We start from the raw sequence: 21,166 nt of genomic DNA, 5'->3' as shown, positions 1-21,166 counted from the left end.
TGTTCCGTCCTGTGATTAATCTCCGTCCTGGGTGACGAGCGGAATTATTTGATAGGACGGAGACCTCCGTTTATGCCGCTCGGAGTGTTAAGCTACATCATGTGTACGTCTTGTGAAGTGGCTGGGTGATGATGTTGTGTTCCTTCCCTCCTTCCTCCACAGACCTGTCTACTGATGAGGCAGCAGCACGAGGCGGCCGCCCTCAACGCTGTTCAGCGCCTTGAGTGGCAGCTCAAGCTGCAGGAACTGGACCCGGCCATGTACAAGTCCACCAGCATCTTTGAGATCCCCGAGTTCTACATCCCGCTGGTGGAGGTGAACGATGACTTCGACCTCACCCCGATATGACACGCAAGACAAAGACGGGACAAACAATGCTCCCTTTGCGGTGTCACAGCAGAGGTCTCCCTCGGCAACGTTCTTACGGAAAATGACATGAAGCACTTAACGTCAGGAGTGTGTGAGAGTGTCACAGAGAGCACTTAACAAAAGCGAGCATTTCCCTCCAGAGCGCTTAGGGTAAAAATAACAAGTTAACCGCCTTCCGCACGGATGGGACCCTCTTCCACAGGCGGCAGACTGACCTGCTTGCATATCCACAACGCTACCCCATGCCCTATTGGGCCTTACAAGGGGTCCAGCCCTCAATTTTAGCCCAGGGACCAGTGTCCGATGTCTGGGTAAAATTAGTTGCAGTGTGAGACAAGAAGCACTGAGGCCTCCCTCCATAACCGCCTGCTATCGCTCTTCATCAAGCAGGGTCGCAGAGCTGAAAAGATTTCATTTCTTTGTTCTTTTTATTTTATGGTTCATTTTGTCCTTTTTTTTTTTTTATCCTCAAGTGAGTGTTCATACATTATGTACAGACTGTGCTCTTAATTTTTAACTTATTTTATACATACAGATTGTGCATTTGTAAATAGCCATTGTAATTATTGTTTTGAACTTGTAATAAAAAAGCAAAACAAAAAAGGTAATAGATATTTTGATTGTAAAACTTTTTGTTCTGTCTCATGTTTTAATGGACCAAAGTTGGTTTTTATATTGTGTCCTATTGTCCTTGATGTTTATTGTTGTTGGCTTAAATCTTAAGCATGTGTTGGCTTTTTTTCTCTCGTAGCTTTCTTTCTTTTTTCTTTTTTTACTGTTTTTTTTTTCTTTTTTTTTTTTTCATTCAAACACAACACAGCTGGTGTTCCGTTTTTGAATTGCGATTTCAATGCTGTGCATGCGTTGCATTGTTTGTACTTTTCTTTTTTTTCCTGAAAAGCTGTTCTGTGGACTAATTGTGAGGTTTTAACTGAAGTGTTCCAGCTTGTTTTTCGTTTCGTTTTTTATTTTATTTTATGCCATGGTGTTCTGTCTTTTCGCAGCCTCACTCCTTGTGTGTTGTCCATTGTGTCTTGCGCACATTAAAAAAATAAGAAAGTTTGTTGTGGCTTCCAAGGAGGAAAAACATACTTTTACAGTTTCAATGTGAGATCACAACAAAACCTATTTTTTCAGCATAATGCCTTTTGAACGATAGTTCTAAAAAATATGTCTATTTTAATATTTACTTGTTACATGACATGTACATATTTGTAATATATAATTGAATAAATTTTATTGGTTGTGAAATTCAAACGAGTGTCTGCCTTTTAAATACATATATAATGCTGTAATAGGATACACTATAGAATACAAACGAATGATCTTAGCTATGTGTGTGTATATATAATATATATATATATATACACACTGTATACAGTCTTATTACATTTATACAACTGTCAGAACTGCAGTCTGCAGGTACTTTATATGATATACTTTACTGAAAACACAACTGTGTTCCTCCAGCAGATGGCAATGTACACATTCAAAGCATGGCATATTCAGTGCAACACAACTCAAGTCCACCACGCAATGGCTGAACACAGTGATTTCATTAAAGCGGTGATTTATTACAAATAACGTGCCAAAGTAATAACATTAAATCAAGTTAATGTGCATGCGTACGCATATAAATGTCATGCGCGAGCTTAATGTATCCCTGTTGTATTGTACAAACCATGGCAAGAATGTGTGATCAGATCACTAAACTACAATGAAAGTCCTGCTATTTGTCACGGTAATGGTCCTGACGCACACATGCAGCCTATGGGACAAAACTTGGCTTGAAACTGAAAAGCGGAAAGCCTATACATTATTATTTTCAAGGGGTTTTGAATGAATTGATCAAAGTCGCCACTGGCGAGCTACCTATAAGTTATAACTAGCCGTAAAGGCTAGGGGAGAATTCTATAGAAATGTTTTTGGAACAACATTCCCAGCGGGGGGGCGTCTACAACTTCAAGGCTTCACACCTAACGACGAGAACTACTGGAACATCATTCATGATGATGGGGCTCTGGATAAGATCGGGTACAAAGGGACGTCACCTCTGAATGGTTTGATTGTGAGATGGACTGGTATAGATTATCCAACTACTAAACGCGTCCCGTCCATGTGTTCTGCTGCACGTAGAATACATTTTACGCGCGGGGTTTTACGCACACGAGTATACTGGAGAGAGCAGAGCAATTCGTGCTAGTCCAGCTCGTATCCATAAACATCGACGGGATCTTTAAGTCCCCCTTTATTCGACTTTTTTAGAGGCATTGCCGTTGTTCACCTGGCGCCCCGGCGGTGCCTCCTTCTCTTTTTTTCCTCTACTTATTGAAAATGGAGTGTGCGCCTTTAAGGCGCCCGACTGCCTGTCGCTTTGTGTTGCGGAGAAACTGACGCCCTCTGGACAGTGTGGACACACAACTCCATCCTGGAAAGTGGAGAAGTTTTGAAAAGGGAAAAGCCATTGTCCTGTCCTCCTTTAAAGAAGAAGACCTGCGCTTGTCGCGTCGCTGTGGTAAGTGTTATGTGTGATACTAGTAATAATTGCCGATCTGCCCGGGGCAAGCAGTTTATGTGCGTGGAAAGTGAAACGGGGGTCTGGGTTTTCTGGCTGTGGTGGTGGTTGCGATGAGCTAAAAAAAAAAAAAGGGAAAAAAAAGGAATCGTACTAATGTTCCTCACATGTTTTCTCTCTATTATGGGGAATGACTGCACATTGTGCAACAACAAATGCGTGTCACAGGATGGAACGACTAGACCACGGAGTGTAGAGATCACTTTAGCTCCTTGGAATTAGTAGGCCTGGTAAAGTCCAAGTTGCCGAATATAGTTTTATCTGGTAAAGGCTGGAGCTGATGTCGCCAGATGTGTGTGTGTGTGTGTGTGTTCTGTAAACCTGTGATGTTTTACTTGAAAATGCGTTTGCTTTGCCTTAACACGTTATTATGAATGCATGCAAAAAAAATGATGATTGGCTACACTTTGCTGTCTTGACCCGACTCTGAGTCCTGACTGAGTTGTAAAATTCTTTCTCCATGTGTTCCTAATTTTCTGATTCATAACTCAAGAGTGTAAACATGTATGTAACCAAATTAACACTTACGGGTGCATTTGGGCCAATTTGGTTACATTCAAATTAACACTGATGATTTTACAGTTTAAGAATGTGTGTGTGTGTGTGTGTGTGTGCGCGCGCGCGCGCGCGCGCGCGTACGATATGTATGCTACCTAATACCTATACTGTATATTTTGTAGGCGAACAGATGCTCCATATTAACTTGTGTGACAGAGTATTTTTCCATGGCATCTGTCTGTCATAGGAACAGTAATTCTGTGTTGTGTTCTTACTAGTAGTCTGTCAGTCAGTATCACTGTGGTGGTCTGCTCTGCTGTGTGTTGGTCACGTAACACTGTGGTGGTCTGCTCTGCTGTGTGTTGGTCAGAAACATGGTGGTCTGCTGTGTATTGGTCAGTAACACTGGTGGTCTGCTGTGTGTTGGTCAGTAACACTGTGGTGGTCTGCTCTGCCGTGTGTTGGTCAGTAACATGGTGGTCTGCTGTGTATTGGTCAGTAACACTGGTGCTCTGCTGTGTGTTGGTCAGTAACATGGTGGTCTGCTGTGTATTGGTCAGTAACACTGGTGGTCTGCTGTGTGTTGGTCAGTAACAATGTGGTGGTCTGCTGTGTGTTGGTCAGTAACAATGTGGTGGTCTGCTGTGTGTTGGTCAGTAACATGGTGGTGGTCTGCTGTGTGTTGGTCAGTAACACTGGTGGTCTGCTGTGTGTTGGTCAGTAACACTGTGGTGGTCTGCTGTGTGTTGGTCAGTAACACTGTGGTGGTCTGCTGTGTGTTGGTCAGTAACATGGTGGTGGTCTGCTGTGTGTTGGTCAGTAACATTGTGGTGGTCTGCTCTGCTGTGTGTTGGTCAGTAACATGGTGGTGGTCTGCTGTGTGTTGGTCAGTAACATTGTGGTGGTCTGCTCTGCTGTGTGTTGGTCAGTAACATGGTGGTGGTCTGCTGTGTGTTGGTCAGTAACATGGTGGTGGTCTGCTGTGTGTTGGTCAGTAACACTGTGGTGGTTGCTGTGTGTTGGTCAGTAACATGGTGGTGGTCTGCTGTGTGTTGGTCAGTAACACTGTGGTGGTCTGCAGTGTGTTGGTCAGTAACACTGTGGTGGTCTGCTGTGTGTTGGTCAGTAACACTGTGGTGGTCTGCTGTGTGTTGGTCAGTAACACTGGTGGTCTGCTGTGTGTTGGTCAGTAACACTGTGGTGGTCTGCTGTGTGTTGGTCAATAACACTGGTGGTCTGCTGTGTGTTGGTCAGTAACACTGTGGTGGTCTGCTGTGTGTTGGTCAGTAACACTGGTGGTCTGCTGTGTGTTGGTCAGTAACACTGGTGGTCTGCTGTGTGTTGGTCAGTAACACTGGTGGTCTGCTGTGTATTGGTCAGTAACACGGTCTGCTCTGCTGTGTATTGGTCAGTAACACTGTGGTGGTCTGCTGTGTGTTGGTCAGTAACACTGGTGGTCTGCTGTGTATTGGTCAGTAACACGGTCTGGTCTGCTCTGCTGTGTGTTGGTCAGTAACACTGTGGTGGTCTGCTGTGTGTTGGTCAGTAACACTGTGGTGGTCTGCTGTGTGTTGGTGTGTACTATAGGTGTTCCAGAACATTGCTGCGGAGGAGCCCCCAGGATGAGGCCTGTTCATCTTCTCATCCCAGCCACGGCTGCCCTCCTCTTCCTCCTGTCAGGGATATCCGTGACATCCGGCTGCAACAAAGCCCTGTGCGCCAGCGACGTCAGCAAGTGCCTCATACAGGTGAGAAACATGAGTGTGGTTTGGTTTGGTTTACCTCCCCCGGTGTTTTCCATTGTCAAGCCAGGTGTTAGAACTCTTTGCCTGAGCCGACTGACGCTGAATGGCTGGATTTGCACAACAATTGTGTAATGCCTGTACCTACAGTAGTCACGCTGATTTCCTGAGTCACACAACCAACCATTACAATTTTAAATTTAGGCATTTAGCAGACACTCTTAATCCAGAGCGATTTACAGTAAGCACGAACAACACATGGTAATACATCAAATACATAAAATAATAGTCGTCAAGAATCATAAGGAAGCTAAGAACCTCCGTCTAACAGTAGAATATCTGTACAATAAAACTATGAGTATACAATGACTATAGAGTTCTGTCTGTATAAAATTCTATGTAAATTACATAAATTGAGCCTTTCCATATACCCCTGTAAGGTCGTCGAGGCTAGGGCTACGGGCTAAAATGGAGTCTGAAGAGGTGGGTTTTCAGACTACAGTGGAAGATTGGGAATGAGTCTGCATTAAATGTGTAGTGGACTGTAAAGTCACCTGATTTTGGTTTTAGGTCCCTTGAAGTGGAGTTTGAACTAAAGCTTCTCCACTTTTGTTTTACTTGATGTTTGTTATTGGTAACATCCCTGTGGGATGAAACCTTTTTCATCGACATCAAACTTACACCAGCATTTTAATCTTTTGAAGAAGAAACCACTTAAGATAATAGCCTTTAATCAGATACTTCAACACACAACATGGCTGTTGTTTATACATAGCGTCATTACTTTTTAGTTGATCGGTACTAAGAAGGTCCATTTGAGTGCAGCCAAGCATAATTGTCTTTCATCTTGGAGCGCTCAGGTTTTCCCATGTGAATAGTGACTGTTGTTTCTCTGAGAGTAAGAACAAAGATGGAATTTCTGCCCAGGCCTGTATTCAGCTGCACTTTTGCTGAATCTGAACCACGGCCAAAGAGAGACAAGACAGAGTAGCTGAACCTATTTCAAGATCACACTATTTATTTGGCTTGATATTACAAAGTAATATGTCACTGTATTTAAGTCACACTTTTATGTGTAGAGTATATCAGTCATTCAATCATCAAAATCACCATTTATGTAGCAAGTCCAATTATTTATTTTCAGTCGGGCTCAGCTATAAATTACAATTAAACACTGCTAATAATAATAATAATAATAATAATAATAATAATAATAAGAGGAACAACTCAACAGAGGCGATGTCAAACAAATTACATTGAGTTGAGACTGTAACACAGTTTTAAAATGGCTCTATAATAGAGTGGATATGGGCATTTATAGATTTGAGGACTTGATGTGCCTGACTGTGCTACAAGTAATGTCCAACATACATACAACATATAAAATTCATACAAAATATAAAGTAGGTAATAAAAAAGCTATAAAAGGCTTACATGTAGTACGGTACTACTAGCAGTAATATGTATACAGTAAGTAATCTAGTGTAGGTAAACCTATAAGTGTGCAAAAACAGTATCAGTATAGGTAATGGTGTGTAGTGAATAATCATAAGATATAATTAATACTGTACAGTATCCAATTTAGAATTGCACATTGGGCAAGAACTTGGAGGAAAAAAAAGTTCAAAAAATATAAACATCTTTATACGCTTCACATAGCTTGTTGTAGAAAGCCTATTTTCACTATTCATCATATGAAGAAGTACATAGGAGTTAGAAATGTGTCAACTAGAAAATAAGCAGACACGCACAAACCAGAACCAGAAACATAGAATCTGTGTCCAGGTACAGAAGAATGCAGATTCAGTGCATTCCTCTTGATAAGTCAAGTGAAGTTCTTGAAAGGGATCCCAGAATGACTTTCCCCGCAGCCCAGGGGAGGATTTATCCATCTGTGTTCTCTTTGTGCAGGCCTATACCTGTGGTATTTAGGTGGTTTGACATAGTTATAGCCATGGCTCCAGAGATATCATTACAGGACTGCTAATCATGTTTAAATGTGCAGTACAATAGTGCATAAGTATTCCCTGGGTCAGGAGAGGGATTGCTTGTGGCCGGTTAGATTTTCAGTCTGCACCTATTGACTGTGTTGACGTCACTTTCTTCTGTGCAGTCACAGTTTCCCTCATGCCCAAATAGTACCCATCTGGGTGATTTTCCATGGAAAGGGATGCTAGCTCCCTTGTGTTAATAAAAAACGGTGACATCCACATGCCGTCTTTTAGGAAAAGATGAGAACGTATTACTTTTTGCCTTCCTATTATCTGCTCTGCTGGAATTGGACAGTTCAGCTGCTGCTGATGTTTCAGATTTTTATTGAAGGGATAGCCCTATAAAATATTTATGTTTGACAAGTGTATTGTTGGTCCCGTGTGTGTGTGTGTGTGTGTGTGTGTGTGTGTGTGTGTGTGTGTGTGTGTGTGTGTGTGTGTGTGTGTGTGTGTGTGTGTGTGTGTGTGTGTGTGTGTGTGTGTGTGTGTGTGTGTGACTGTGTGTGTGTGTGTGTGTGTGTGTGTGTGTGTGTGTGTGTGTGTGTGTGTGTGTGTGTGTGTGTGTGTGTGTGTGTGTGTGTGTGTGTGTGCGTGCGTGTGTGAATGAGTCTGTTTGACCCACTAAGTGTTTAGTGGCCCTGCCTTGCCCATTAACACCTTCATGTAGCACTGTTCACACTCATTACTGATTTATAATCTGTAGTAGTATGGTGCTGTTGCTTGCCAGCAAGAACTACAATGATTTACAATCAGTCAATCAGTCCTTGACTGTCAGCATTGCAAGCAACACTGCCATGGAGCATAAATAAAGCTTTAGTTGTCTTTTAACCTTGGTTTGTCTGTAAATTAAGGCTAAGATCTGATCATAGCTAGTATATACTATAATGTATGTATATAAACTCTTTCAAATAAGTGGTATTTCTGTATTCAGGCCCCATCAAAATGCCCAGAGTCTGACATGGCCTGGTTTGTAAAGAAAAGGTTAATAACTTTAGCCAACATTTCCAATGGTGTCTGTATCTCGTGATGGATGCTTGCTAGGACAAGATCTCCTGCCAGTGTTGCCAGATTTTGCACGAGAAACAAGCAACCCAACCCGGTCTACTAAAACTAGCCCGGAAGGAAGCGTTGTTTATCAGTTTAACCACTTGAAATAGATTGGCTATTTGAATATAGCAGATTAAGATTATATAACTTCTATTTTCTCTTTCTTTTTTTCCCCCTTTTTTCTTTTTTTCAAGATGTGAGATATTTTGAATATCTTTTAAACATTGTATGGTCCCTGGCACAACATAGTCACAGATGGTGGTACAGGGACAAATACAACAATTTGGGGGGTCCTTGACATGAAAACGTTTGAGCCCAAACAGCAACTACCAATATTTAAAAGTGTAAAAAACAAGCCCAACGTTGCTTATAATAAGCGGACATGGCAACACGGTCTGTGACCCCGCCGACACAGACCTGCTAGCTGTCAGGGGCAGCATGGCTAGCCGGGGTGCCCCCCCCAATGCCCCCATATCCCCCCCCCCTGGAAGCTCCATGTTGCCGGTGATTAGTGAGATATGTTGTCTCCACGTTCACTTACACTCTGCTGCCATCTCAAGTCATTTGTCTGAATTCCCCAAACCCCCGAGGGGGAGAACATGAGAGGAGGAGGGTGTGTGTGAGTGAGTGCGGGGGAGATGGTAGGGTCACGAGGAGGTGTGTGTGTGTGTGTGGAGGTTGGTGGTGGTTTGGAATAACACCCTCAGTGCCTGTAAAGCTTGTAGAAAATAAAGGCTCATGTAATCCTTGTTGCGCGCCAGTATCGCGTACCGGAAATAGCCGATTCAATTTATTTCAATTCAAGGAGCTTTATTGGCATGAGAAAACATACGTGTGCATTGTCAAAGCAAGTGTCAAAAGTTGAAAATGGGGAAAGTATATATACAGTTGGAGGGGTACAGCATTGTGTAAAAAGACAAAAGAGCTATGTCACATTGCTTCGTTACATGTTATATATAAGGTATAAAGCTTTGAAACAATTAGCACCAATCTTTTCCATTCACTTTGGGACAAATAGCAAAAAAAATAAAAAATAAAAGTCAAATCGATTTAAATAGTAGGCCTATACAACAAGGCCTCAGATTTAAAATGTGTTTAAAGGTAGCAGCTCTGTTTATATATGCAGTAGGTAGTCCTTAAGGTGGTTGTATTCCATTTTATCGCAACAGTTCACAAATCTTGCTGTGTTAGTGTGTTCACACATTGTTGTATTTCTCCCAAATAGGTAGGCCTATGGGAGTTTCACAACACGAAGCACCTTGGGTGTTGTGAGCTGTGGTTCGGTTAACTTTCTGAACATGACACCGAACTGAGTATAAATCAGGCTTAGGCAATAAGCTAATAGTGGGGCTGAATTTATTCTTCATTCCATGGGCAACATTGCTCACCCAAGATGACTGTTAAAGGGCAACACTTTGGTAGAGGTTTGGGTTGTGTAGTAGTTATGTTGTCATGATGTAACTCCAAAGGTGGACAAGAAATAAATCGATAATTCAAAGTATGCTCCCCTTGACTTACATGATCCGGCTCTCAAAATCACTCTTTTAGCCTGAAAACAAAGGCAAACGAAGATGATTCTGTCTTCTTCTTCTGATTTTACAATTTGAAATAGCAAAATCTACAGGAAGTTAACACTTTTATTTAAAAAACAAACAGTACTGGTTTGTGTAATGTTCTATACTATACTGTCAGAATCAGCTTTGTTTGCGTACATTGCTTTCGTAGACGTGCTAAGAGTGACTTTGAGAGCTGTTTTGCCAAACAATTCAACAAGGAGCCTATTTTTTATTATCAATTTCTAATCAATTCAAAGGAGCTTTATTGGAATGAGAAAACATAAGTTTACATTGTCAAAGCAAGTGTCAAAATATAATAAAAACAGTTGAAAATGTACATTTGGAGAGCATCATAGCACAGTAACTACAGTACACAAAGTGTTCTTGCACTATTACTTTCGAGAATAGGTGATTAGGCGGTCATGCGGCAACATATACACATGTGTCTTTTTGATTGGCCTGTCTGCCTGCGGCCCAGCCAGCTTTGTCCTGACCCAGCCGTTAGACAGAGGGTGGGGCAGCAGTTTTCAAAGTATTACACAGCAGCGCTCAGCAGGACATGGCAGCACACGTTCACTCTCTCCCTCCACACACTTTCCCTAACGACTCCCCTTCTCTCTCCCCCTTGTTCACCCTTGACTGATTGCGGTGATTTCCGCCGGAGAGCTACCACTTGTTGCTAGGTTAATAAGGCTTTTAGTTTAACTCCATCCATCTCAGTTAAAAGGCCTTGTCGACGGTTGCAATGTACATAGCGCTGCCAGCCCATGCCGGCTGACGACCTTGTGATTCCAATTTTTGGTGTTGGAGGAGGTTTTAAATAGCCCCAACTGTATATTCAACATCGCATTTAACAGTTTTAAACAAGCAAAAAACAAACAGATGTTTGTCAGCAATTAAAATAAGGTTTTTAATTGAATGAATCCTTAAAAGGTGACTTCTTCGAAATGGAACGTGTTGTTTACGACCTGACTGCTTTGACGCTATGTGTGCCGTACAGTTTCCCACCATGACGAGTCAGTAATCACAGCATAGGATCAGACCTGGATCAGAGGAGGGCAAGGAGGTTGAGCAGCGAGAGATAAGCCGACTGTGTGTGTGTGTGTGTGTGTGTGTGTGTGTGTGTGTGTGTGTGTGTGTGTGTGTGTGTGTGTGTGTGTGTGTGTGTGTGTGTGTGTGTGTGTGTGTGTGTGTGTGTGTGTGTGTGTGTGTGTGTGTGTGTGTGTGTGTGTGCGTGCCATCACTCACTAGTGAGTCACCGAGGGTCTTTTATCTCGCCTACACTGTGTGTTTATGTTTAGGAGATGGCTTCTCCCCAGGCACAAAGGAATGGCCAGAAAAGGAGGGAGAGAAGAACAAACAGAGAGAGAGAGAGAGAGAGAGAGAGAGAGAGAGAGAGAGAGGCAAAGAGTGAAAGAGAATGAGGGGGAGAAAAAGCTATAAAGGTATTAGAGAGAAATCATGGTCTGAAGGAGAAGAAAGAGAGAGACAGGAGAGGGAACAAGGAACCCGAACAAGGGAGGCCATGTTCTGTTCACCAGGTGTTTTTGTGTACCCACTCACTCTTTTTTCTCCTTCCTCCCTCCCTCCCTCCTTCCCTCTCTCCCTCCTTCATCGCTGTGACCTTGACTTTGTGGAATGTGCTCCCTTCTCTGTCAGGAGAGGAGTGTTGGTGAAATAGAGACTGGCAGTCCGACCCGACATTACATTACTCCTTGCCTGGTTTCTCTCCATGCACACAGCTAAATCTGGAGTGTTCGTTTAACTCAGAGATGGCCAATTTTTACATTCTCTTGAGTTAACCGAACACCGTGTTGCGGCAGCCATGCCAATAGCCACAACCTGGCTTCAGTTTATAGAAGGAATGCTGGATGCTTTTGTATCCCGCCTCTGAATTTTCTATTTTATTTTCTTGATGGAGCCTGTATAGTGTATATACCCTTCAGATATGATTGCTGCAAGAAGCCTAAACTGAAAAACAGGCAGATGTTTGAGTTGAGTTTAGGGTAGGGCAGGCGTTCGTAAGTTGCATGTTTTGGATATCTTTTGTTTACTGGTCTTGTGACAATATCTATATCTCTGCTGATGAAGCCTTTTTTAAACAGGTTTCAAATCAAACCTCTGTCCTCTATGCCCATATGGCGATGATGACACATTGGAACAAGACGAAACAAAAATGAATAACTCAAACGATCAAACATTTTCATAAATAGCTAAAATAGCCAATTTGTTTGCCCACAGGCACAGCGTGTCACAATGTGATACATTGTGAGCTTATAGATAGGCTATTTTCACTATTCGTCTTATAACAAATCATACAGGGCATAACTGCTTAAAGTAATAAACATGTGGGTGCAACTATTTTAGTCAGACATAAAATAAATACAATTTGTTGGGTCTGCATGTTAGACATATATTCAAGTCATTTGCACATGCATAGTATTGTATCTAACAGTACATTTCTAACTGTAGCTACTTTTTCTCTCCCTTCGAAAACATCTCTGTTCTCCCTCATAATGCTGTCCCTATGTGATGCTGGGTCCTTTATGTTGGATTGTGTGTGTGTGTGTGTGTGTGTGTGTGTGTGTGTGTGTGTGTGTGTGTGTGTGTGTGTGTGTGTGTGTGTGTGTGTGTGTGTGTGTGTGTGTGTGTGTGTGTGTGTGTGTGTGTGTGTGTGTGTGTGTGTGTGTGTGTGTGTGTGTGTGTGTGTGTGTGTGGGTGGAAGTGTAGCTGTCTGTGTGGAACTCCTTTGCATAATTGACTTTGACTTGCTTCATTTGGGTTACAAGTCAGTGTGTACTGTGTACGGTACGGTATACATCTGGACACACATGCATGCACGCACGCACGCACACGCACACACACACTGTGGCCAGTTGGCTAGACTAGATTGAACATCATGTGATGGCTTGTCACGTTACACCATTGTAAAGTTCATGAAAATAGTTTTGTTTATACTCGTATGAACGTTTGACGTGCCGGAGCATGTACTGTACTGGAGTGAGTGTACAGTTCATTCTGTTAACAGAAAAGCACTTCATGAGAGCTTGTGATGACTGTTTGTTGTTGTGCACTGCTGCATCACATTGTTAACTCACTCCCTGGCATCTTTTGTGTAAACTTCGAAGAAGCAAGTTTCTCTCAAAGGACATTGATGGTTGGAAATAGACTTTTGTTGTTATTTTCTGCAGGCTTGAAGCTACTATTTTGTGCCTGCGCTTTGGAGGGTGTCACACGTTTGGATAGATACCATACATACCATGTGATGTGTACACTTCAGCTGTCTTGTAATTTCTTTGTGTCCGGTAATGGCTGTGCTGTGCTGGACACAAACCTGCTGTTGCTCTACTTGTTGACATTTTAATGGTATGTTTCCTGTTTGTATGTGAAGATGCTGTAGCTGTACACCGTGTTCCGCCTGTGTGCAATGTGTCTTCCAGGTCTAATAAAAGTGCTCCTTCCAACAGACGCTCTGCTCTGTTCAGATCCTGTACTTAACAGAGGCAGACTTTATCTGTTTCTTTATGGCCATATTATAGTGTTTTGGTAACAAGAGGTGAGAAGTTCAATGCTGTTCATATAACTCTTGTATTTATTCTTTCCACAGAAAGGATTATCGTTGTGAATAACTTTATTACAATATTACTTTCCATAGCTGTTAATACAATTATTGTATTTTCCCCCCCACAGTATTAGCATTATTTGTATTATGTGCCTCAAAAGGATTTGCTTTGTGAATAACTGTTTATCTCAGTTAGTTTCCACAATTAATAATATTAAATGCATCTACTAACAATACAATAAAGGGATACATACAAATAATACATTATTTAACCTTGATCAGGGCCCAAGAGTTAAAAACATTTTATCCCTATCTGAATGGATCAGATTCGGATTTATGTATATATTATTTGATTAATCAAACTGATATTTCTTATTGATATAATGTTTGCTTAGAAAGTTCTATGATCAACGATCGGATATCAATGTTAACTACTAACTACTGCTACTTTTACTTTTACTTTTCCCAGTGCTAATTTATCCAGTTGTTCCTTATTTCCAATCCTATAGTCAACATCTAACTCTGGGAGTGTTCAAATGTAACCAAATTAACCTACAATAACAATAATATGCAGTAAAATTATCAATGTTAATGAATCAATTTGTTTCTTATTTCCTGTAAACGTCTAACTCTGGGAGTGTTCAAATGTAAGTAACCCTCAAATGGACCCTCACGGGTCTATTCTCCATGTCTATTCTACCGGATAGACATGTGTCAGTACCTTGCTGATGGGTGTCTGTTTGTGTGTGTCACTACAGGAGCTGTGTCAGTGTCGACCGACCGATGGAAACTGCTCCTGTTGTAAGGAGTGCATGCTGTGCCTGGGGACCTTATGGGAGGAGTGCTGCGACTGTGTGGGTGAGTGCTGCCGACTGCCGTGTGACCGTTCATTCACTGGATCCTAATAATAGCCGATGCCCAAATGAGTCAGTGTATTATTTTTAAAATAAGCCATTGATAACCGCTATTTGTAAGAGTAAAGCATACTGTGCTTAGAGCACTGTTGACGTCACAAAAGGATTAAAATAAATCATCATGATCCTCATGCTTGGAGGCAACACAAGCCTCCTGGGTTTAGAGAATTGTAAATGCTTCGAGTACACTGCGTATGCTGTATACTATTTGAGCGATTCGGGCGGTCATGTATTTTTCCGCCCCCAAAATACATAAACGTTTGGAAAATAACTCCTCACTTGTGTGGAAAGTGCCGGTAGAAATAGTGCCCTTACATTTATAGTGCACTTAACATTTAAAAGGTGTGCCGGTTTAAAAAAGAGCACCAGATAAATCTTGAGTGTGAGGTGAGGAAGGCCAGACAGGCAGACACTGAAGACAGGCCTCAGCCTGGAGGTTAATCCAGGGTAGAGTCCGTACCCATCAACCCTGGTTAAGGACAACTGTTCAGTGGACTACAGGAAATTAAACTAGCTCTAGCTAGTAGCACATAACCAGATGGACAGGAAGTCTCCGGCAGGAGATTCAGAAGATCAAAGAGAGAGAGAGAGAGACAGAGAGAGAGAGAGAAAGAGAGCGAGACCTCTCCCAAATGAACTCCGACCTCGCTCTCTCACCGAGGCACAGTGGGGAGTGAGCTATAGTCACACAGGACGGTACTTGGAGAGATTTGTGGAACGGAGCAGCGTTTCAAATCGCCAAACCCTCCCACTCGTCATTTGAAATCTCCTTCATACTTATGGGTTTTTCAGATGTGTTTTGATAGACAGATATTGGTGCAGGTGTTGACAAGGAGGCTTTCTTAAAGCTCCTTCATGTGTAAGACGAATGGAAGCACATGATGATGACACAGCTGAGCGCTGCTCAACCCACTGCTGCTATACAGATGTTTTGCGGCGAAGGAGCCTTTGCTCCGGGAGCCAGGCTTTACAATACACAGATGACTAGTACTCTCGTAGCTTCGTGCCAATGTATAGATTCCTCATTTATGTGATTCCTTTGACGGCACTGTATCTACATCAGCATTTCAAGTACATTTCCACTCTAAACATGATTTCTGTGCCGAGCGTCGGGCTGCTTTTGAAGTGCGTATCTGTGAGTGGTTAAAGGCTACGGGTGCAGCCCAGTAGAACAGCGGTGGGGAAAGAACAGTTTGTATTTTAGGGGATGGGAGGACCCGTGTGTATGCTTTATCTGAAACAGCTGTTTCCCCTCTGCTTTTAGCGTTGGTTTGTAATCCAATTCTTGGTCAAACTCCGCTCACCATTAAATGATTTACCCATTAGCCCTAATTCACTTTGCCTCATTTAGGGGGGTTATGAGAATCATATTTTAGGCTGCAGACGGAGACATTGTCAAAATGATTGCTACTGTGTTTGGAAATGAAAGTGTTTAAATGACACTTAATGTAGGACAAGATCAAGACGTTTTTTGACTGGCATTTGATTTAGTTTTTGTTTATCACATTGCAAAAAGTGTTGCTGGTGTGAATTATGTTTAAAGTCAGAGCAATATATCAGTAGGATGATATTGGCTTATTGCATACAGTATATATTATTTTATCTTGTCGTTTTATGTTGTCTTGTCCAATCTAAAAACAAAAGCAATATGTAATGCAGAGATAATTATTTGTGTGGTGTAATCTATTTAAATCAACCAGTTAAAACTAGCGGGAATTTCAGTAGTTTTTTCAATATATATATATATATATATATATATATATATATATATATATTCCCGTAGAAGCAGACTGAGGAATAGTTTCCTTCCCCCAGGATATAAGACTGCTAAATAAGAAAAAAATGATGAACACCCTCAATGGGCCTCATGCGCCAACCGTTCTTAAGAAGTTCTTAAGAGGAAATTTGTTCTTAGACCCACTTAGGAAGTTTTTAAGAAGGTTTTGGGATCCCTCAATCTTTTCTTAGCTGTGATTTGTTCGTAGGTAAGAACAGAATCTACGCACACTGTGGAGCACTCTTAGGGTGCCTTTTTCGTTCTTAAGTGCAATCTGAAAACATAAAGGGAAAACAGCACCATCTGCATGATGCTCAAAGTTTGGTCTGAGGACCTCAAGAGGTCCTTGAGGAAGTTCCAGGCAGTCCACAGCAAAATATGGACTATTTTACCACTTTAATCCCATTTTATACTTTGAAAATAGCCAATCTACAAGCTCACAAACGCGTCCCATTACTGCCCATTTTGAGCTTGTAGATCGGCTATTTTCAAAACATTTAGATAAATCTTCAAAACATTACCCTAGCAGAAAATATTTTCATATGGGGGTCTGCAGAATGCATGTCAATTTGGGGGTCCTTGACATGAAAATGTTTGAGAACCACTGGTTTAGAGTTCACAACCCAACCCAAACAAACGCACCATACCCACCACATAACCCCCCCCCCCCGCCATCACCCCCCCCCCAGTTGACTATTGTGAGATAAATAATAAAATACATTCATGAATATTGAAAATATTGAAAATGTGAAAATTTCTGTTCACTTCAGTACCTCCACAGTATTATTGATTTTTAATGTTTGGAGTCTGGTGTTCCACCATATTTAGACTTTAGTTTAGGTATTCTTGACTTCACTCAACTTTATTTCTATGTGTGATGTCCTGTGAGCTGCAATCACACACAGGTGTGACTGCAGGCAAGGCCATGGAGTCATGCAAAACTACACCCATCTGGGTGAACACAGGTAGGAAAGTGAATTCCCAATGCCTTATATGGGATTGGTGGGGCGGTTCCCTATGGTAATTAGGATGCTAATTAGGATATGTGGGGCGTCTACCTATGATAATTTAAATGAACTGTCACACCCCTTCAAGTTACGAGGATTTGGATTCATCATCATAAGAACATGCTTACGAACAATTCTGCCTACTTAAGAACGTTTCATGAATCTGACTGGACTTCTCTTAGGAATTAACTTAGGAAGAAAGTTTTTAAACACCGTTTCAAACTCATTTTAGAAAAGGCTTTTAGGGCTGTTATTAGTTTAGTACTGTTATTAATATATTTTAGGTCTGTGAAAAACCCAAGTTTTTCCACAGACAGTGTACTGTATGTACACGTACATCCTTATTAAATCTCTTGAATCTGGGATGTCCCCGACAACTGTCATGTCTTTCATGCATGCATATATTACAATGAATGCGGTGTTAACTACTGTAGCTAGTTAGCCACGTACGTACGTAGCTACATTAATGTGGTGTTAACTACTGTAGCTAGTTAGCCACGTACGTACGTAGCTACATTAATGTGGTGTTAACTACTGTAGCTAGTTAGCCACGTACGTACGTAGCTACATTAATGTGGTGTTAACTACTGTAGCTAGTTAGCCACGTACGTACGTAGCTACATTATTGTCACAAGTTCACAACCCTACTAAAAAAAGCATTGCGAATATCAGCTGATATATCATTGTATCGTTGTTGTTGTTGTTTTTTCAGATATAAATATCCACATTGGCCCCAAATATCCAATATCTGACCGGCTAATAGCATTATAATGAATCTCTGCTTTCCCCACCATGCACCCACATGTTTATTTACTTGTCTGTGGTTGTTGTTTGCCAGGCATGTGCAACCCCAAGAACTACAGCGACACTCCAGCCACCTCCAAGAGCACGGTGGAGGAGCTCCACCGGCCCATCCCCTCTCTGTTCCGTGCCCTCACCGAGGGCGACGCGCCCATCAACATGATGGTGGTGTCGTTCCCCGTGGCCGAGGAGCTCTCCCACCACGAGAACCTGGTGTCCTTCCTGGAGAGCCTGGATGACCAGCACCAGAACGTCTCCCTGCCCGGCAACAGCATCCACGCTAGCTACGACACGCAAGGTAAGCAAGCACTTGAGTAAAAGTATCAATACTGCGATGTAAGAAATACTAAGTAGAAGTCCGGAATTCAAAATGTACTTTGAGTAAATGTGCAAAACTATTGGAAAATGTACGTAAAGCACCGAACGTAAAGCACAGAAAGTAAAAGTACTCATTATGCAGAAAAGTCCCATTTCAAGTTTTCAAATGTACAAAATATTTGGAAAATAACAGATCTGCAAGCTCACAATGCGTCACATCGCGACGCATTGTATATAGGGCTGAAGTGGGTAATGTATGTTTTGTAACCATCAAAATAAGTAATTAGTAACTAAAGTAGTAGTATAGAGTAAAAGTTTTGCCTCTGAGATGTAGTGACGTAAAAGTATTGGAAATCGGAAATACTCGAGTAAAGTACAAATGCTTAAAATTTGTATTTAAGTACAGTACTTAGTTACTTTCCACCACACAAGGTAAGCACATGGTTTCACTGTTAGAACTGTCAACGCAGGATGGCGACGTACTTCCACACATCACCACGGCTGTTTGTTTGAACTCACGACTTAGCACGCAAAATCTCAGAAAGATACACAAGAGCTGTTTAATATTTACGCTAAATGCCCCTCGCATGGAAGGCAGCTGAGGACTTTTGAGTCTGTAGTGAGTCATTAGTGTTTGGGATGGCAACGTGAACGTGGTTATAAACGTTGTACTGAAGCCATTTCTTATTTTCTTCTGTGGCTGTTTTGGCTCTCTACTCCTCCTGACCCAGTGCTTATTTACTATAAAAAGACACACTCATTGAGAGAGAGTTCCCACAGAGTTTAGCTGTGAACTCATTAAGCCCACTGAAACACATGGTCGCACTTAGTAGCTGCAAATTTATTTTTCTCTGCAGTAAAAACAGCAATGTTGAGGGCTAATGTTAATTGCTTTTATATACGTTCGAGATTACAGTCCAAGATGCTTATACCATTTTACAAGGTTTGTGACTCACGTCTCCTGTCCTTTCTCTGCAGATAACATGTGCACGGTGGTCTACTTTGACGACTGTGTGTCCATCCGCCAGTGTAAACTATACTGCGAGTCCATGGGGGGCTCCAAGTATCGCTGGTTTCATAACGCCTGTTGCCAGTGCATCGGCCCGGAGTGTCTGGACTATGGCAGCAAGTCTGTGAAGTGCATGAACTGTCTCTTCTGAAGTGTGGGCACATTATGTCTGGTACTAGATGTCTGGGCTATACCAGAGGACTGAAGAAATTGGAGTCTATGACTGATATGTGCTAACATTTACCTTGTAAAGTAATCCCCTTCACCCCCTTATCTCCTATAAATTGTTTTTTATTCTGCTGTTACGATTAACTGTATATTTTCTAGATGCGTTTTCAATAGTGTGTTTGTTTTGTTTTGTTTTTACTAGAGGTGTATATGAATAATGTATTTTTACAATAATGCTCTGCTAAATCCCCGTGTCTCATGCCAAATAAAGAAACGTTTGGTGACTTGGCATGTGTGGTGTTAAATGTGCACAGATTGTGTGATAGAATGCGAGCCGTTGTTGTTAAAATGTTGAGCTGAAGCCTCGTGTTCAGGGCAGGGATTTCAGGGAGGCCACGAAGGCCATGGCCGTCGTTGCCCCTCAGTTTGGCCTTATGCCCCTCAAAAAATATGGCATGCCCGAGGCCATAGTGACCTTAATGCCCCAGCTGACTGTACCACTTTCCTCCATCTTTAAACCAATCCAGTTATTTTGATTGGTGCAGGGCTTCACTGCAGATAGTCTACACATATTAATCCTTAACCCTTAAATTCAATTAATTATTTAAATGGATTATTTCAATCTTGTTTTATTTAATGGTCTTCCTCCCCTGGCATTTGGCCTTTGTGCCCTCAAAAATGGACTCCAAAGGCCACGGTGCCTTTCCCCTAAATTATGAAATTCCAGGCTTGCTCATGTTCATATTTTTTTAAATTGCTAAAATAGCAGATGTACAAGCCAGTATTTTATTTTATTTTGTCGCTATTTTTGAAAATGTTTATTCATGCCCAAAATAGGGACGACGGTGATTTAAAGGCATGTACAACACTATATATTATATATTTAATGAGAGTTAAACAAGAGTTGAAATGGCATGATGGAAATGTTTGTGTATCCCGTGTCTTTGGGACAGGCGGCTCCTGGGAGACCCAGTCTGCCGCTCTAATCTTAGCTTAGTGTTACCCGTGTCAGGAAACGCATCATTTCCTGGGGAAACAAAGTTGTTATTATACCATTCAGGCCCACAGGTGTTCCAGCAGAGCTGGCCGAGCATGTCATGCGAGTGGAGCTGTGGAGGGGGAGGGAGGGGGAGGATCGGTCGAGAGCTCGCTGATGCCAATCTCTCACCGCTGATACACACAGCCCACTCTTTGTAATGCCAATACTATGTTCAAAAGACTGCAGGGTGCCCTAACATTGATGCTGTTCCCAATTGGCAAGCAGGCGGTGGTGTGCAAAAGACTAATGTGCCAGACACACAATGAAGCTTTGTTTGTCTTTTTTTATGATATTGAATCTCGACCTCATTTCGCCGGCGCAGCTGTGGGGATCAGAGAGCCCCGTGCCAATGTGGAGACGGACTTTAATGTGTTCCATATGTTCCCCCGATGACCATCAGGCTTCTGAATCCAACCACAGTGTTTGGGGAGTTACACGTGATTAGGAATAGCATGTGGTTATTATACATTTAGATCAAAGTGCTTATTCAAAACAACTTTTGACAAGTTTTTCTTGTACACTAACATATGCAAGCAACACTTCTGTTTAGATCAAAATGATACCACAATCTAAACACGCTTTATGCGTTCCAGATTACTCTGGGGAGAGGGATCTACTTGGATTACTTGGGTGGGGTAGCCAGCACAGAGCACAGCAGACACACCACACCACACAGACACACACACACACATTCACACACACACACACACACACACACACACACACACACACACACACACACACACACACACACACACACACACACACACACACACAGCACTTGTAGGCTGGC

The 21,166-nt window shown here is 42.0% G+C and overlaps 2 protein-coding genes across 3 annotated transcripts in view; both read left to right on the top strand.

The window, feature by feature from the left end:
• Window positions 1-1,626, top strand: part of ankrd12 (ankyrin repeat domain 12) — a 49,988-nt gene extending 48,362 nt beyond the window's left edge. For both annotated transcript variants that reach the window (XM_079529936.1, XM_079529935.1), the window contains one exon: window positions 163-1,626. In XM_079529936.1, the coding sequence (XP_079386062.1) occupies window positions 163-348 (186 nt within the window). In that variant the 3' untranslated portion in view covers window positions 349-1,626. The remainder of the gene's footprint in view (window positions 1-162) is intronic.
• Window positions 1,627-2,524: 898 nt separating this feature from the next.
• On the top strand, window positions 2,525-19,623 carry twsg1a (twisted gastrulation BMP signaling modulator 1a). Its single transcript, XM_079529944.1, has 5 exons — window positions 2,525-2,884; window positions 5,030-5,190; window positions 14,099-14,198; window positions 17,877-18,137; window positions 19,136-19,623. The coding sequence occupies exons 2-5, from the start codon at window positions 5,065-5,067 to the stop codon at window positions 19,315-19,317; spliced, it is 669 nt and encodes a 222-aa protein (XP_079386070.1). The 5' UTR covers window positions 2,525-2,884; window positions 5,030-5,064; the 3' UTR covers window positions 19,318-19,623.
• The last annotated feature ends 1,543 nt before the right edge of the window (window positions 19,624-21,166 follow it).

The sequence above is a fragment of the Electrona antarctica genome (genome assembly GCF_951216825.1).
Source record: "Electrona antarctica genome assembly, chromosome: 19".
NCBI lineage: Eukaryota > Metazoa > Chordata > Actinopteri > Myctophiformes > Myctophidae > Electrona > Electrona antarctica.
The sequence above is the reverse complement of the archived record's forward strand: the minus strand, read 5'-3'. Positions and strand labels throughout refer to the sequence as shown.